The following is a 19684-nucleotide window of genomic DNA, read 5'->3' on the forward strand; positions in this document are numbered from 1 at the left end:
CAAAAACAAACTAAGCAAACAACTAGACAGGAACAGAATCACAGGAATGGAGGGTTATCAGTAGGGAGGGGGAGAGAGAAGGGTGGAGGAAAAGGTACAGGGAATAAGAAGCATAAATAGTAGGCACAAAATAGTCAAGGGAAAGTTAAAAATAGTATAGGAAATGGAGAAGCCAAAGAACTTATATATACGACCCATGGACATGAACTAAAAAGGGGAATACTGGTGGGAGGGGAGGTACAGGGCAGAGGGGAATAAAGGAGAGAAAAAATGGGACAACTGTAATAGCATAATCAATAAAATATACTTTTAAAAAAGCCATCACAGAAGCCTAGTGTTAGGTGTGAGCACATTCTTGAGAGCATCATATAGTCAAGTCTGACAGACACTGCTTTGGCCACTAGGACATGAGCAAACTGAGCAGCCTCATGCTTTGTGGCTAATGAAGGGCTGCAAGGTGTCTTCAAAAACTTGGAACTCTGCATGTTCACCTTGATGGGCTTTACTGTGTCTCTTCCCTCTGGTCAGAGGACCTCACTGATGGAGCAAGCTGCAGAGATATGTACTTGGCTTCTTCTTGAATACAGTGAGGAAGAGGAAAAATAACATTTATTGAGCACCTACGATGGGCCAGCATCATTCTAAGCCAGTAAGTGGTAAGACTGTTATTACATTCCCTTTATTGGAAAGTTCTCATAGTCTGGGACACCAATCCATTTCATATCCCCAGTGGCAGATGCTTTGGGATACGTGAGGAAGCACCTCACAGTGTATGGTATACAAAAGGCACTCAATACATATTTATTGAGTACACATTTGGACCAATATAGCAGTGAGGCAGAATATGCATCAAAATTCAGATTATAGCCCTGAATGGTGTGGCTCAGTTGGTTGAGCGTTGCTCCGCAAGGTGAAAGGCTGCCGGTTCAATTCCCGGTCAGGGCACATGCCTGGGTTGCAGGTTTGGTCCCCTGTCAGGGTGCGTAGGAGAGGCAACCATTCAATGTTTCTCTCTCACATTGTTGTTTGTCTCCCCCTCTCTCTCCCTTCCTTCTCCTCTCTCAAAAAATAAATAAAATCTTTTAAAAAATTCACATTATAAAGGATTAAATATAAATTCTTCATGTTAGATGCATGATAAACAATGAAAAGATATTGAACTAAAACATTTATTCTGTTTGTTAAATATTTTAAATCCAAATTAAATATGTTTATTGTAGGCTAAGGCAGAGAATGCAGATGGTTCACCAGCGTGCACTGTAGCTGGAAAATACAGATGCAGATGGAACAGTGCTCTCCTCTGACGATGTGTGGAAATGGGAACAAGGGGCCGTGGCTGTGGTTGGTTTAAAAGATGACCACAGATAAGATGGAAGGTAATAAAAGCCAGCTTCTGGGCTATGATCCAAATGAATTCATTAGAAAATAAAACCTCCTTAAGACAGCATCAAGCATTAGCCCTCTACCCAGCAAAGGATGTGCCAGCCAGGAAGACAACCACGGAGATGTCACCAAGCCCCAGCCGTGTCCATGCACGGCCTGTAGCTCCCTGGAAGCCTGGGAGTGAACACCAGGGGCAGGTGCACACACCAGGATGCTGTTCGGAACTGATGAAGTGCATCTGCTCAAACCAGATGAAAACAGCCTTTCCTCACCTTTACAAATAGGGGTGCTGATGCCTTACACCACACCTGACTGATACAACGAAGGCCATCATCTTCTGATCACCACAGGGCTGAACAGGGCCATCACGAACACCCAGCCCTGTATGTCCCTCAGGGCTGTATGGGTCCCTCCGGTGGGACAGGGGATGATTTTAGGTGGTACTCTGGCGTATTAGTTTCCCAAGGCTGCAGAAATTACTACTGACTTGGTGGGTTAAAGTGACAGAAATGTGTTCTCTCACAGTTCAGGTGTCTGGAAGTCTGAAATCAAGGTGTCGGGGCAGGGCTGCACTCCCTCCAAATGCCTCAGGGGAGGACCCTTCCTCTCCTCTTCCAGCTCCTGGGGGTTGCCAGCAACACATCCCTCCAATCTCTGCCTCCACTGTCACCTGGTGCTCTCCCTGGGTGTCTGTGACGTGTCCAAATTTCCCGCTTCATCTAAGGACACTAGTCCTTGGATTAGGGCTCATAATCCAACATAATCTCATCTTAATTTAACTACATCTGCAAAAACTCTGTTACCAAAGAAGGTCTTATTCATAGGTATGGGAGTTAGGGCTTGAACATACATCTTTTTGGAAGACACAACAATAGGTGAACATTATTTTTTATCATCATTCATATAATTTAGTATGCATCAATAAAATAGAATCAGCCCTCAAACTATGATGACCCTGATGTGGGATCATCGCTTAAGATGACTGAAGTCTGAAGTTGAAAGAAATGAACTCATTTAAAGGAGTATCTTGAGTAAACACTTTTATAACTGTTATTCAAACATAAAAATTGCAAAGGTGGTGTGGTAACCCTGGAAGGCATCGAGCTATCCCTCACCCCTCTTTTCGAGCAGGTGGTATCTAGAAAGGAAGACAAGGTAAATAACGGAGCCAAAGACATTTGATAACCTCCCTCACAGTTTTGGTCACTGTGCCGCAAAGCTCACTGCCTGACAGTTCCTTGTGACATCTAAGGCCAATTACTCTTGCATCAGCCAGAACGATGATTACCGGATACCCACCCTTCACCTATTCAAAACTGTTAAGGCGTGCAGCATGCAGGTAGATGAACTGCAAGTGTGCAGGGTGTTTGTTACTGAAAACTGCGATTCAGAGTTGGAAAAAGGAAGGACCAGACCTGTGCTTGGAGAGAGAACCATGCTCTTCAAGCAGTCCTGTGACTGCCTGGTGAGCGAACACCAGGTGGGGCCAGCAGCCCTGGGATCTCCCTGCGCGAGGGCCCAGCTCGGATCTGACCTCTGCGCACACACACACACACACACACACACACACGTGCAAATCCCGTTATGGTCCTTTTTCTCCTGGGTTCTTAGAAAATCCCTTCTCCTCTGAAATGAGCTGTCTCATCACCCCGGCACCTCTCACTGAACCAGAGCATCCAACCCAGCCTCTGTTTAAGGCCATTTAACCACCGTGGAGTCCACCAGCTCAGCAAAGCAGGGTAAACAATAGGTGTTTTATGCACTTCCCTTCTATAACCCCCGCCTCTATCCTAGAGACTAAGAAAGCCACTTAAAAATCATTAAACTTCTCCTCCAGAAAAAGGAATAATCTGCTTTTCCATGGTCACATGAGCATGCTTACACAGATAGAAAGGCAAGTATGAAATGGCACATTCCAGGAAGCCTGCCACCTTTTCAGGGCTCAGTGTCGTGGAAACATCCAGGAGAGCCTGAGGTTCCTTTTTCACCATTGCTGATCTGTGGGCGATGATTTCCCCCAGCCTGCCCATTCGTGAGGCCACAGAACACTCTAGAAGGGTTCAGACCCATTCCAGCCTCAAGGGAGACCCGCTTACTTCTGAACCTGAACCGTGTCTAAGCCTCTCTGTCTGGGGAACAAGCTCCAGGGTCTGGAGTGTGTGGACTCCCCTCCTCCCTCCCCCCTGCAGAGGCCTCTGTGGATGCTTCCAGGGCGCCTGCTGCAACCCATTCGGGCTGTAGGTCTGGAGAGGCAGGCATGAGCACCTGGAGGACCTCCAAAGAAAAGCAGGAAGAGGCAGGTGGACGAGAAGAAAAAAGCCAGGAGCCTGAGAGAGAAAGAGAAAGTCTCAAAGCGGCAGGAGGGTCGCAGAGAGGGGAAAGGGGCCCACGTGCATAAAACCACAGCTGGCGTTGACCCCGTGTCATTTAGGGCACAAGACCTAACTTCTCACAGTTAAGTGAACTTGGACTATATATTTTATTTAAAAAATTAAACTGGCACTTTACTTGGAATGTCTAATCAAATGAAGCTCTGAAAAGCAACAAAAACTCCATCAGCAAACTTATTCTCAAATAATACCTATTCATGCACTAGGCACCCCCGAATTCCAGAGCTTCAGACACTGTTCTTTCCCCATTCTCTCTCTGTCTCTCCCTCACACACAAACACACGTGCATGCGCACACACTCTCACCCTCCACTCCCCACCGTATCTCCTCGTGTGGTCATAACCTCCTAATTGCAGGAGCAACAGCACAGAGTGAAACCTTTCTACCACCATCACTGCCACCTTCCCCCAGGCTGGAAGCCTGTGCCTTTCTGTGATCAGTTGCCAGCAGGTCTGCTCAGCCCACAGGCCACACAACCCTCCCCAGGCTGACAAGAAGGTCAACCCCCTGGGTCAGTATCCACAGGGCTCCATGTGTGACCAGCTAGGCTGGGCTGCTTAAAGAGACAGCAGCACCATAAGCCTCTAGCCCAGAAACCCAGATTAGAAAAGAAGGAAGGTTATCAGCCTGACAGCACTGCCTCTCGAATAGCTGTGGAGTGACTATTACCTGGGCTTCACCTGGTGCCACCACCAAGGAGCACAACCAGTAAGCTCTGGAATGGAGAGAAAGAATGGAAGCAGAGAAAGAGACCTTCTAGGAGAGAAGCAGAAAGAGGAAGGGGGCAGGAGGGGGCAGCCCCAGGAAACAACAAACAGCCGGTCCCCGCAGAGCTGTGTCTCCACTCTCAGAGCCAGGGACACACGGGGCATTGTTTCCTACCTTGAGTGGCTGCGTCTCCGCCACCAGCAGCCTCACACTTGCTCCTCTCCCGCACCAGCCGGGCCCCTGACCTGCTTCAGTGCTTCAGTGCCGTGGGAGGCAGAGAGATCTCTGAAGGACTTCTTGGTGGCAGAAACCAGCAGGTTTCCTCTCTGCCCTCTCACTGAGGCTCTGGAGAGGTTTGCAGATTTCCTTTTCTCAGGCAGTCCCGCCCCTTGTTCTCGCTCAGATAAGCCCAGTGGTGCTTTCCCTGAGGGCCCTCCCGGTTCAAAGGGCACCAGGTCACACCACCTGCGAGGCTTAGCATTTCACCCACTTCAATTAAATTTTCCCTTAACTTGGTCTCTGGCCAGTATAGATTTTCTCTTTTGGCTTGTCACTAAGTTCAGCTCCCTCAGCCCTCAGGATCAACCTTATGACCTCTCTGGTCCATTTCAGTACATTTATATCCTTTATCACCTAATGAGATGCACAGAAACGAACTATAATTTAAATGCCTGACACCTGAACTTCTTTAGTCCTCCTTGACCTTTCTGGTTTACCTGCCCAATATTCCTGGTTTGCCTAAGACTTTCCTCAGCCTAAGGGTTGATTTCTTCGGTGGAAATGTTGCCCAGAGGCAATTTTGCCCAAAGTCAGCCATTTGAAATAACGAATGGCCCTTCATTCTCAAGAGGAGAGCAGGTTTCATAATCACCCTCTACTGGCAGCTTTGCCAAACCTCTACCCTAAGGCTCATGGGAACTCCCAAGAGGTGGGGGAGGGGGAAGGGAGGGCTTCCACGGTCATGTTCTGCTTTCTTAATAGCCCCCACATTTTGGGGTCTTTCATAGAACTCTGGGGAAATTAAAAGTGGTTCTTAATCATGGAAATGTTGGACTCCCTGGAATAGAGGATGCCTTGTACGTTTCGGTTCTAACCAGACACCCTGACTTTTGGGAAGGCTCACAGTACTTCCCAGTAATCCTCGCACTCCTGGAGCAAGCTGCTGTGTTCTGAGGTGCTCTGTGGAGAGGTCTGCACTGCAAAGAACCAACAGCTTGTGTGGGGAACGGAATTCTGCCAACAATCACCTGAATGAGCTAGGAAGTGGATTCTTCCCCAGTTGAGCTTTGAGGTCTCTGAAATTTTGTGGGATACCCAGGGCCAGCGGGACTCAGTTAAGCTACACCTCAGCTCCTAACTCACAGGAGCTACGAGATAATAAATGCTATTTTAAGCCACCAAGTTTTAGAGTAACTTGTAATGAAGCAATAGATAAAACTAGTACAGATGGGGAAAGGGCGTTTGTTTTATTCCTCTTGACTCTGCATACCCAGAATGGAAGCTGTAATTCTTAATTCAGTAGCAGCTAGGATGTATCTGCTCAATAGCTGTCCAATTCTCTGCCAGGATATGATGGGATTGTTTTCTGCAAAGGGTTCACAGCTTAGGTATGAAAGCTAGAAGTTGCCCACTAATAGGAGAGAGTACATGGAGTTTATCTTAAGAGGTCTATTGGGTTCCTAGGTGGCTTCAGTTCCTCTTGGCGTGATTTGCCATTTCACCCTCATTCTGATGCGTGGCCAGCAGATACTGGTGTAGATAAGTGGTAGATACCACTTTAGGGTTCACCACGGGGCTCAGGGTATCATCAATCCAGGGGAACAGCCCAGAGGGGTGGAGAGTCTGCAATTACAGCTACTGCGGGCCCCAGAGCTTTGGGGATGCCTACACCTCATAGACTCGGTCCTTTGTTCCCGTCAGTCCTTGTGCTTTCTGTGTCTGACACATAAATCAGACAACTTGGTCACCATCTCCTTGGATCTCCTTAGAGGCCTGGCCCATCCCCTACATAACCTCTTCCATCACAGGCAGCGAACCCTTTGGCCAGAGATACAGAGGCCTCCTGCAGCCAGGTCGGGAGTCCCCAGCATTATCTGGCCAGTTGGAGACCGATGGGAGACTGATGGGTGGGGGTGTCACAGAAGGCACAGTCAGCCTCGCCAACAAAGGAGTAGATTTCCAATAGGTTTTTTTTATTTGAAGAGAGTGCCTGGGGCAGGGGCAGGGTGTCTCTCAGAGAATTCCTGAGACCGGTTGAGACCAGCCCTGAAGGAAGGAAGAGTCCATATGGCCTCTTTCTACGGGCTCTTCTTTCCCCCACAGTCCCCCGCAAAAGGAGCTCTCCCACGCAGTCAAGAGCCTAGTGGGCACTGCCCATCACCATCGTTCTGTGCCTCACGTCTTGGGTGTTGGCATCTTTAATCCACAAAATGATTTTACTGGTGATCTTGGAAAAGAGAAGTGCTATCTATCTTAATTTCTTTTTGTTGCATTTTAATAGATACTTTCTATGACAATATTATCAAATTGGTCAATATAATTAAATATCATGCTCTTTGTCCCACGTTTAAAGTACCTTGGGAGGCTCCAACAACTTAATTGGAACATTCATTGGTTTAACCAGTAATTATTGAATACTGTCTTGTGCTTCCTCAGTATCTACAGGACTCAAAAGAGAACCTAAGCCTTACAATACGAAGGGATACAATAAATTAGTGAACATTGTAAAAGTCTATTTTAAATTCTACAAAAGCCAGGCTTTTCTCTAGACTATCTTTTTCCCTTTAGCTCAGAGTCTTTAAATATGTACCAATATTCCAATTGAATGAATAATATCATGGAAAATATAATAGCTTTTCCTAAGCGAACCCTACTGGCACACCGGCAGCGCTCCAATCAGCAACCCGGGGCTGGCCAACGCTCCCTCGACCGTGCTGGGAGCATGGCCGGGCTGCTCTGGACTGTCTGCCTGAAGATATATGAGGCCTTAGTATCTGCTGTGGAACTTGTGGACACATCTGTTTTAAACCCTTCCATCAAACCTTCTGCGAGGATTCTTAAGGCCTGAACTTGACACTGCCACTTTGCTCTCCTGCCCAGGGACCCCCTCCCCAAATGTCAGCCTGAGAACCAGATGCTCACTGTGTTTACGTGGCCGAAGGCTACAGCAGCACAAGCACAGCTCTGCAGCACTCCTGTCAGCCAGCACCCCGAAGCCAGCCACTGTGGGGGAATCTGGAGTAGGCTGCCTGGTGTGGGCTGGGTAGAGAGAGAAAGTCCTCCTGGTGTCTGGCACGGTGGGCTCTGCCTGCTCGTGGATGTCACGCAGCCAGGATAGAGCTGAGGCCCAAGGACAAGGACAAAACACTCCTTGGGGCCAAGGTAGGAAGGCCAGAAGGAGAACAGAGAATCGACCTGCTTGGAGTGCATTTTCCACCTAGATTTTGCTGCATGGGAGTTGGGGGTTGTTTTGTTCTTTCACATCTTTGCTAGAAGAAGTGACACAGGTGTACCACAAGCCACTTGTGAACATCCATTTTGTGCCATCAGGCTTCTGAGCTGGGAAACAAAACATACCACACCTGGCAGGTGGTTAGGGCCCTACAGACGGACGGGCTTGGGAGGAAGAGCAGAGGGCTGAAGAGGAGAAGATGTGGGTTCACTGTCCTCCCTGCTGCTCCCTTCCGCGGCCGCAGCTCTGTGGGCCTCAGTGCACCACAAACAGGCGGAGCCCAATACACATTTGCCAACTGACTAGGTGGATGTTTCTATATCAAGGAACTCATGCCACTGGGTAAACTCTCTTTCCTCCTTGGAATAAACAATCTTTTGGAAACATATCTTTTCTGCACAGTCATTCTCTGTAGACCTATGAGAGTAGACAAATTTGTAGTTGCACACGGAAGCAGTTTGATTTCTAACTGCTGGGTGTATGGGCCCCCCATAATGGAACACATGGGGAGTGTCTGCTACTCCAGTCATTTTCTGGTGCCTGGCTCAATGACCACCAGCCAAGGGACAAAAACATCAAGACTCAATAACAAATGTCCTTCCTCAGCTCCCACCCCTACCATCTGTGTATCAAAAGAGCTGCTCAACAAAAAGTAAACAATTTGTTCCCATCATGTTAAACCTTCAAAAGGCAGGAAACCAATGTCTATACTAGATCTTGCAGAAGAGTTCAGCTCTCACATCTGTGGTTTCCAGATCTCCCTACTCTTGGTGAGCAGACAGACGATGTGTTCTGTTGTGTTGCACAGAACTGAAGTCAGTAAATATTTACTGTGCTTCGTTATGTCTCAGGCTCTGCTGGGGACTACTTGGCCCTCTCCCCAGGCCTGTCTAGTGGGGAGATGAGATCTGGGCCCAGACTCCAGCAACACGGGCAGCACTGAGTGCCCTTGTGGGTGTGTCAGCAAGGGTTTGGGGAACAGAGACCCTGCTGCAGGTGGCCAGACCACACTGAGAAATTTGACTGTTGTCATTCTTTCCTTTCTTTCACCCTCCTTCCTGCCCTACTCACCTCCTCTTTCTCACCTGGATTTGCATATATTCCACCTTCCTCCCCACAGACACCACTCTGCCCCCTCACAACCCTCTTTTCTCCAGCCCACGGTCACCTCCAACCGGACACTGGGTTATCTTTGGTGGCCACACTTGTACAGGGGGCATCAGGCTAGCAGAGGTGAACTTATTTTACTGAAAACCTGAACTACATTTTCCTACGTGAGCAGGACTCAGTCAGCCCACACTTACTGCTCCAGGTGTGGTCCCCAGCCAGCAGCAGCGCCACATCACCTGGGTGCCTGCTGGGAATGCAGACTCTCGGGCCTCACTCCAGCTCTGCTGAGCCAGATTCTGCTTTTTAACAAGATGTCCAGGTGTTTCCCAAGCACATTACAGTTTCAGAAGCACTGGCAAAAGCTGATTTATAATTGAGATCTCTTTTCAACATTCAAAGGTAAGGTAAAACTTTCCCCAGAAGCTCCTCATGACTTCTACCAGAACCACAAGTGTTATCAAATCCCAGCTTCTGCCTCCATTCTCCTAAAGCACTCAGAGAACTGTTCTATTTCCTAACACACAAACCACATATGGCTGTTGGTTAATGGAACTGGAGGAAAATGACTGAAGTTCCTGGTCTCAAGCCAAGAGCCCTACCTTCCAGGCTGAATCCAGGCAGCTGAGTTGGTTAGAAGCCTGGTTTTCCTTGGACACAGAAGAAAGATCATTTGGTGAGAGAGTTATTTCAAAGGTCTGAGGAAGAAATTTGGAAGAAGCCCTTTCTGTGCTGAAATGTGAGTCCCTCTGTCTTCATGTCCTCACCTTCACCTTTGGAGGGTCTACTCACTGGGGCTTCTGGGCACCCTGACCTCCTGCTGTCCTGTCCTGTGCCACTGCAGATGTGACTCTCAGCCTGGAAGGGACCAGAAAGAACATCTTGCTCCTACTTCTCTGGGTTGCCAGAGTTTCCCTTCGGTTATAACAAGTAGACAACTGCACTTATCACCAGTAGTGGGGAGATCACTACCACCCGAGTAGCTCCTTCTACTTCTGGATGGCTTTGACTTCAAAAAGGTCTTTACAATGTCAATTCCACTGGACTGCTGAGGGAGGTATCTTCTGAGAGTTCCACCTCGTTGTTCACCTGCCAAGTTTTCTATGTAAAAGAGTATTTCTTAAGCCCATGCTTCTAAAACTTTACTGTGTCCTCAAAATACCTGGGATCTGTGGTTGAAGAGTGTGTGTGTCGGTGGGGGGTGGGGGGGGAGGGCGGGGACTGAGCTTTTGCCTTTCTCAGGTGGTGACAAGGCTCCCGACATGAGTGTAGGTGGCAAGACTACATTAAACCTAGCTTCGGGACCACAAAGAACAAATCCACGTGACCTGCTGTTTTTTTAACTGGAACAGAAAACCATGTCTTCCTCCAATCACCCATTTTTTGACCACAAACATCATAGTTTCTCATATGTTATGGCTTTGCATTTTCTTATTGTCTGATTAACTCTTCTGGAAGTACTTGAACAAGTGCCAACAAACCCTCTAACGGTGTGTCAGCAATCCTGGACCACTCTAGTTTTGACTGAACCACCTCAGGGCAGAGCAGGACCTGTTTCAAATGAGCTCAAGGCTGTACAATCTTGTTGAGGAACAACGTGGTCCTATGGACGGATATGAAGCCTAAAATCAACAAAGACCTCCAATCCTTCCCCTTGAAACTAGAGGGAGAGAGGGAAATATCAGTTGGTTGTTCTGCTTATTTATGCATTTGTTGGTTGACTCTTGTATTGATATGTGCCCTGACTGTGGATTGACCCCGCCACCTTAGCATATTGGGATGATGCTCTAACCAACTGAGATACTTGACCAGGGCATAAAGTAATAATTTGATATGTTAGCCTTTAAGGCAAGCCTAAACAGGCAATGTCATAATCCAAAGGCAAACTCCTAAATGGTGTCATTTTAGGCCCCATAGCAGACTGATGGGAAAGACGTGTGACAAGAAGGCCACTCAGAGACTACTTACTGTGCCACAGCGGCTTCCTCCACTCTCCCTGAGGCTCCAGGACACAAAGCACTCTGTTCTGCAACACCCAGGGCATGAGGAGAAATTTCCATGAAGTTGGTTGGTTTGGAGAATTAAGTTTTTCAAGGCAGCCATGGGCTAGAGAAGGTCTCATGAAAACAACTGGAAGTATTCCTTCCAAAGCCAAGCCAGCTACAAGTGAAACCAGCACTCAGGTGGAAAGGGAAATAGTGAGGCAGCTACGCTACTCCAGCGAAAAGACTAGAACTTTATTCAGGTCTCGCTCAGCCCTGAGGTGGTTCAGTCAAAACTGCAGTAGTCCAGGTCTGCTGGCACATGGGAGAGGGTTCGTCAGCACTCATCAGGGCACTACCAGTAGACAGCTAATCAGACAACAAGAAAATGCAAAGACATGGTGCATAAGGAACTATCAAAGAAACTAATGTTTGTTTTTGAAAAATGGATGATTTGGGGAAGACATGGAGAGTTTGGAAGGGGAAAGAATAAGGTGGAAGCCAAGACAAGAATTTTCTCAATGATTATTTAAAGGTAACTGACCAGGGGCTTCTGGGACAGGATGTTAAAATGAAACTATCTTAGTTTCTGTTTTGGCTGAGGTTGCAAGAGACACCCCATACCAGAGTGAAGTGTGCAATTCTTACAGAAAGAGATGATGGAAAAAGCCAGTTCTATACCTAATGATGACCACCTATATCTAGCCTACAAAAGAAATTGTGGAGGTTGAGAAACAGGTTGAATAGAAGACAAATTATGGAGAGAGCTGTCCAGTAGGTTCCCAAGGGCTTCAATGTGGCCATGTGAACATCTTGCTGTCTGTCCCTGGAGCTTGGAAGACACAATGGATTATTGATTCCCAAGAGAAATCTAAAAGCCTGGCTGCTCTGGTGGCAGAGCAAAGGAGAAGTGCCTGCAGGACTGGCCTGCATGCCCCTGGTTTGTTTAGGTAAAGACTGTGTGAGTGTTTCTGAGGCCCAGGTGCAGACCATTGGAAGAGAGATCTGAAGTGAGATCTTACATCCTTTCCACAGGATGGTCTGGAGGCACAAGGGGAACCCAGCAGAAAGGTTCCCAGGCACCTCAGGCTATGGAAGAAATTGTAAGTGAGCAGCCAGAGGGGAGTTGCATTTGTCCTTGTCAAGGAAAGTGCAAATGAGAAATGGTAGAATCATCAAAAGATGCACGTAAGAGCTCACAGGATGAAGAGTCAGCTTTAAACACCTGCCAGAACTGGGGAGCATGATGTCAATGCACAGAAGGATTAGTAAGGTAAAAACTCCCCTACCTCTTGCCTTTCCTCCTTACCCTGCTCAGATTATGAAGGATTTGAAATCATTACTAGCTAGGTATGAGAGGGGGCAAAAACAAGAATGGGCAGGGGGTGGAGAGAAGCCAATCATACCCTCCTTTACTGCTGCACACAATTGGCCAAGACAGGAATGAGCTGGAGATGGGGAACAGTCATAGCTTTGAGTGAAGTTTAAGGTTTGATTATCACATTGACCTGGACATATTAATTATTGATTGACTAGAAAATGTTTTGTTACCTGAAGGGAGCCAGAAAAGTCGCAAGATTTGTCTAAAATTTATTCGTGGACAGGGAAGAAGTGGTCCCACAAGACACATTGAAAGGAGAATGGAAGACATGGATTATGTGGCTTTATGATTATGTCCCATGAGTCATTGGTTGTTTAATGAAACAATGATTCAAGAGTTTGAGAGGTGAAATCAGACAATTCTGCTACTCTCATTGCAAGATGCACTAGAAGATACATTTGCTTTAGAATATGTCTGCATCAACTAAATTTTATAGGAGAGGCCAGATTCATCCTGTCAGAACCAGAAGGAACATTAGACATGAGGAACTCCAACTCTTCGTTTAGGAAGCTGAGAGATTAGAAGGCTTTTCCTAACTCATATTGTACATATAGAGTCATCAAGACAAATGGAGTATACAGCACCTGCTGACAAAGGCCATATTTGGTTCAGTACCCTTCTTTGTCAAGGCTGAATTTCTTCCTGTTTCCCAGGTATCAGAGAGATTAAAGTAAAAGTGTAGAAAAGGTTATTGACAGTGTCTGATAAAATATATGCTACGAATCTAAGCTGACCCCAAAGCAATATTAACAAAGAAGAACAGACTTCCAGCCAAGATGGAGGCATAGGTAGATGCACTTTGCCTCCTCACACAATCAAAAGAAGGAAAACAACAAATTTAAAAACAAAAAATAACGAGAACTGCCAGAAAAATCAAATTGTGCGGCAGTCCAACAACTGAGGAATTAAAGAAGAAACATTCATCCAGACTGGTAGGAGAGGCAGAGAGGACTGGTGGCAAGGCAGTGGCTAGAGGACTAGGTGGTTCTACGGTTGCATGCGGATAAACTAGGAGAAACAACTAGGGAGTGAGACAGACCACACAACCCAGGGTTCCCGTACAGGGAAATAAAGCTTCAAAACCTCTGACTGAAAACACTCTTGGGGGCTTGAGGTGGCAGGAGAAACTCCCAGCCTCACAGGAGAGTTTGTTGGAGAGACCCACATGGTCCTAGGGCATACACAAAACCACTCACCTGAGAATCAGCATCAGAATGGCCCAGTTTGCTTGTGGGTAGTGGAGAAAGTGACTGAAAGCCAGCTGAGAGCTGAGCAAGCAGCAGTGTTCCCTCTTGGACCCCTCTCCCACATACAGGGCCACAACACAGCAAAGTGGGTTGCCCCACCCTAGTGAATACCTAATGCTCCACCCCTTGCAATGTAACAGGTGTGCCAAGACAAAGAAATATGACCCAAATGAAAGAACAGATCAAAGCTTCAGAAAAAAATACAACTAAGTGATGAAGAGATAGCCAACTTATCAGGTACAGAGTTCAAAACACTGGTAATCAGGATGCTCAAAGAAATGGTTGAGTATGGTCACAAAGTAGAGGAAAAAGTGAAGACCATAAGTGATATAAAGGAAAATGTACAGGGAACCAACAGTGACAGGAAGGAAACTGGGACTTAAATCAACGATCCGGAACAGAATGAAGAAACATTTAACCAGAACACAATGAAGAAACAAGAATTCAAAAAAAATGAGGAGAGGCTTAGGAACCTGTAGGACAACTTTAAACATTCCAACATCCAAACCATAATTGTTCCAGAAGGAGAAGAGGAAGAGCAAGACATTGAAAACTGATTTGAAAAAATAATGAAGGAGAACTTCCCTAATCTGGCAAAGGAAATAGGCTTCCAGCAAGTCCAGAAGTTCCCAAAGAAGTTGGACCCAAGGAAACACACACCAAGACACATCATAATTACATTACCCAAGATGAAAGATAAGGACAAAATCTTAAAATCAGCAAGAGAAAAAGAGTTACCTACGAAGGAGTTCCCATAAGACTGTCAACTAACTTCTCAAAAGAGACCTTATAGGCAAGAAAGGGCTGGAAAGAAGTATTCCAAGTCATGAAAGGCAAGGACCTACATCCAAGATTGCTCTATCCAGCAAAGCTTTCATTTAGAATGGAAGGGCAGATAAAGTGCTTCCCAGATAAGATCAAGTTAAAGGCATTTATCATCACCAAACCCTTATTATATGAAATGTTAAAGGGACTTACCTAAGAAAAAGAAGAAGATCAAAACTAGGAGGAGTAAAATGACAACAAACTCACAACTATCAACAACTGAACCTAAGAAAACAAAAACAAAAATGAACTAAGCAAACAACTAGAAGAGGAACAGATTCACATATATAGAGATCTGCAGAGAGGGGGTGGTGGAGAATGACGGAAAAGGTACAGGGAATAAGAAGCATAAATGGTAGGAACAAACTAGACAGGGGGAGGTTAAGAATAATATGGGAAATGGAGAAGCCAAAGAACTTATATGTATGACCAATGGACACAAACAAGGTGGGGGAATGGTGGTGGGAGGGTAATAAAGGAGAGAAAAAAATGGGACAACTGTAATAGTATAATCAATAAAATATATTTAAAAATAAAAAAACAATTATCTGTAAAAAAAGAATAAATTTGGAGGTATCATAAACAACCTGATACCAAACTATACTACAAGGTGACAGTAATCAAAACAGCATTGTACTGGCATTAAAACAGAGATATAGATCAATGGAAAAGAATAGAGAGCCCAGAACAAACCCACACCTTTATGGTCAATTAATCTATGACATAGAAGGCAAGAATATACAATGGGGTAAAGATAGTCTCTTCAATAAGTGGCATTGGGAAAACTGGACAGATACATGAAAAAAATTGAAACTAGACCACTTTCATGTACCATGTACAAAAATAAACTCAAAGTAGACTAAAGACTTAAATGTAAGACCTGAAACCATGTAACTACTAAAAGAAAACACAGACAGTAAACTCTTTGACATCGCTCTTAGCAATGTTTTTTTTTTTTTTGGATAGGTCTGAGACAAGGGAAACAAAAGAAAAAATAAACAAATGAGGCTACATCAAATTAAAAGTTTTTGCACATCAAAGGAAACCACTAACGGAACACAAGGACAACCTACGGAATAGGAGAAAACATTTGCCAATAATAAATCCAATAAGGGGTAAATACCCAAATTCCATAAGGAGCTCATATGACTTAACCACCCCCCTCAAAAAAACCACAATCCAATTAAAAAATGGGCAGAGGACCTGAACAGACATTTCTCTAAACAGAACACACAGATGGCCAATGAACATACGAAAATATGCTCAACACCACTAAGCATCAGGGAAATGCAAATTAAAACTTCAATGAGATACTGCCTCGCACCTGTCAGCACGGCTATTTTCAATAAATCAGCAAATGCTGGTGTGGTTGTGGAGAAATGGGAACACTTGTGAAGTGTTGGTGGGACTGTAGACTCATGCAGCCACTATGGAAAAACAGCATAGCAGTTCTTCAAAAATTAAAAGTAGAACTACTATATGACCCAGCATTTCCACTTCTGGATATGTATCTGAAGATATCCAGAACACTGATTCAAAAATATATATGCACCCCTATGTTCATTGCAGCATTATTTATAGTAGCCAAGATATGGAAGCAACCTAAGTGTCCATCAGTAGATGAATAAAGATGTCATACATATATACAATGGAATATTACTCAGCCATAAAAAAATGAAATTTTGCCATTTGTGACACCCAGGAGGTATTATACTAAGTGAAATACATCAGATAGAAAAAGACAGATGCCATATGATTTATATGTGAAATCTAAAAACCAAAATAAATGAACAAAACAGAAACAAACTCATAGATACAGAGAATAAATTGATGGCCATCAGATGAGCGGAAGTTTGGGCGATGAGTAAAAACAGGTGAAAGGGATTGAAAAGTACAAATTGCCAGTTATAAGAATAGTCACTGGGATGTAGAGTACAGCACAGGAAATAGTCAGTAGCATTGTAACCACTCTGCATGGAGTCACGTGGGTACTAGACTTAGCAGGTTGACCATTTCATCAGGTATATACATGTCTAACCACTATGTTGTACATCTGAAACCAATGTAATATTGAATGTCAACTAAAATTGAAAATTAAATTAAAAAAATAGTTATTCTTCCCTAAATTTATTCTTTTCTGCTATCTTCCTAGGCTTAAGATACAGCTCTTATGATCATTCTGTTGAATGTTCTCAGGCTATCTGTGAGCACATGCCTACAGATGCATCCATTTTCCATTATTCGTAATGGTCACTCAATACCACAGAAACTTTCCTAAGCTCATGTGTTTGTCTCTTCCCAAGAGAAGGTCTCCCAGGGCTTGGAACAGAAGAGGGTTCAGCCAATGTTTGCAGAATGACCTAATGACTAGATTCCAGTTTCACTGCCTATGTGTTCTTTATTTATCAACATCACTGCTTCTGAACAAAGAAAAAAAGGCAACATTTCTGTCTATCCTTGGGAAACTGGAGTCATATCTAATTCTTTGCAGATTGGTAACTCAGGGTTGCAAGGTGGAGAAGGGGTACTTCCTGTCAGCATCTAGCCCCTTGGGCAGACACATCATGGTAAGTGTGTTCACACGTGGCCTTGGTGCCCTTCCCACTGGCCACTCTCCCATGCTGAGCTGTGCTGGGGCTGGTGGTATCGGAGGCACTCTGTCCCTGGGTCCCTTTCCATCCTGTGACGGGAAAGAAACACTGACTCTCACTGGCAGACATATGTGATTTACAGCCTGGGTAATTCCTGCAGTAACAGACACTGGTACACCTTTTACCGACATGGGTAGGCATCTGAGGTCCATAGGCAGGACCAATGTAATCCATTCTTAGCTCTAGTTTTTTCAGGATTCCTTAGTTTCTTAGTTTCTTAGTCTTTCAACTACTCAATAATGGTGAGTAAATGCCTTAATTAGAGTCTTAATTAGAGGAGTGTGAAGAAAATCACTCATGTGCAATATGGTCTCCTCTAAATTCTAATAACAGAAGCCTAAAAGCTGTAATGGAGTGACCCCTTCCCACTGCAGACTGGATGGGGCCCATCTAGGTAACCTTGGTCCTACCTAGCCCTCACAACTCCCAGGGCTCCCAGGGAGGCAGCACATGGGCCTCTAGCAGGAGAACTCTGAGAAGTAGCGGCTCGCTCAGCAGCCACCTCACCTGCCCTGGGAGGGCAGGTACGCCAGGGACCACCTGCAGGCAAAGGGAAGACAGATGGACAAAGCCTACCTGACTCCATCCTGCCTTCCTGGTTCTCCTGGGCTTCCTCCGAGGCACTGGAGCCCCTGGGGAAGGGCTGGTGGCTGAAGAGGTCATCACACAGGAGGCTTCGGCACAGCTTGGTGAGGAAGCGGAGGACGTACCCGATGCTGTTCACCACCGGCAGACTCCGCAGGTGCTGTCTCCCATCAAAGGATGCCGACACTGGAAAACCACAGAGACAGCAACTCAGAGCGGAGCGCGAGTCCGTCAGCCCTGGGGAAGAGGTTTTCGTGTGTTCAGTTTGTTTTGTTTTTTAACTAGGCTTTAATAGGATTTCACCTGTTTTTTCACGAATGCCCCATTTCTGGTCCAGGATCTCATCCAGGAGACCACAGTGGGCGACATAGTCCTGTCTCCTTAGTCTCCTCTGGTTTGGGACCGTGCCTCAGCTTTTCCTTGTTTACCATGGCCTTGGCAGTTTTTAAGAAGACTAATCAAGCATTTTGTAAAATGTCCCTCAGTTTGGGTTTGTCTGATGTTTTTCTCATAATTTGACTGGGATGATAAGTTTTTGGGGAGGAAGACCACAGAGGGGAAGTGCCTTCCTCACTGCATCAGATCAGGTGCACACGACACCTACATGACATCACTGGGGTGTTACCGTGACCTGGCTAAGGTGGTGTTTGCAACACTTTGCACTATACTCTCCATTTTCTCATTGCCTTGCAAATAAGTCACGAGGTCCTGCCCACACTCAAGGGTAGAAGGACTAAGCTCTACCTTCTGGAGAGCGGAGAGTCTCTGTATCATTTTAAATTCTTCCAAAAGGAAGAACCATCTCTTCTTCTCTATTTATTCAGTCATTGATTAATATCAGTACAGACTCAGTATATTTACTCTGTACTGTGGTTATCCAATAATGTTATTTATTTTCTTGCTCAAATTGTTGAAGCTTTTGTCTCTGAGAGTTTTCAGGTTGGCTCCTGTGTCCCTATGACCACCCCATTTTTTTAAGCAACCCTTTGGTTACTGACACTCCAATATGTTCCAGGTTCATCTTGTATTTTCCCTATCCAAACCCTAAAATCAGCCATTTCTGCAGCAGTCCTGGTTCCATTTATTGAAGAGCGATACTTAAAAACCAAGATTTAGGCACAGGAGGAGCTCATTGCTACTGGGGTGTCAATAGTTCTAGGGCCTTTCTAAAGAGAGCTAAGAAATGTATGGCATATACTATTCCATTATAATTAGTTCTCTTCTAGACATAGCTAAGGATAGATAGATATATAAATAATAAATAGATCAGATAGATAGATCTAGATATAGAGATATATTCAAAAAACCTGAGTTTGTACTGAAGTCTCTTATTTAGCCTCATAGAGTTCAGGGTTCATTGTAGCACTCTGGGGAATAATTTTTATAAAAGAACAGTAATCTCTCCACAGGAGTGCTAGATTAAACTTGATTTCTATGGAGTTACCAGAATTTAGAAGGAACACTGGTTCCTTCTAGCACACAGCATGTTCTGTTCTGTAATTCCCTTCACAGGCCTCTCTCACCCCCAGAAGCTGCATGCCAGCCCCAGTGCGAGGCACACAGGAGCTCCCAAACAGGGTGTTCTGCTCCCACCTGGGCCTCTGCCTCTCAGCGCCAGCACCTGGAACGCAGCCTGGTTTTTCCCGTTTTATCTCCCAAAGGCTGGCAGGCGGTGAGGGGGATGGGGCAGAGGTGATCAGAACTAGTTTTGATTTCAAAATGAAAACAAATGGGGAAAATACTCATTTTAATTAGAAATCAAAATAATTCATTTCTTTTGTGTAACTCTTTAGAGTTTGGTGAGAGCTTTTATATCCATCGTGTCACTTAGGCTTCCTACTGCCCTGTGAGGAGAGTGGGACACGACGTTGCCCCGTGTCACAGATGAGGAAACTGCAGGGAGGGCCTGGTCTTCCCAGCTCATGTGGACTCTAGTGGGCTTGCCTGTCATGTTAGCACTCCAAGTGACCCTGA

General features: G+C 45.4%; 1 protein-coding gene across 5 annotated transcripts in view; it reads right to left on the reverse strand.

Moving 5' to 3' along the window:
* The window catches only part of SCML4 (Scm polycomb group protein like 4), a 93635-nt gene that overhangs the window by 14669 nt on the left and 59282 nt on the right, over positions 1-19684 (reverse strand). For 4 of the 5 annotated variants that reach the window (XM_045843489.1, XM_045843487.1, XM_045843486.1 and 1 more), the window contains one exon: positions 17702-17896. In XM_045843489.1, the coding sequence (XP_045699445.1) occupies positions 17702-17896 (195 nt within the window). Of the gene's footprint in view, positions 1-4655; positions 4879-17701; positions 17897-19684 lie in introns of those variants that run through there. The other variant, XM_045843490.1, reaches the window with a different exon arrangement.

The sequence above is a fragment of the Phyllostomus hastatus genome, unplaced genomic scaffold (genome assembly GCF_019186645.2).
Source record: "Phyllostomus hastatus isolate PE091 unplaced genomic scaffold, TTU_PhHast_1.1 phas_contig_40, whole genome shotgun sequence".
Lineage (NCBI taxonomy): Eukaryota > Metazoa > Chordata > Mammalia > Chiroptera > Phyllostomidae > Phyllostomus > Phyllostomus hastatus.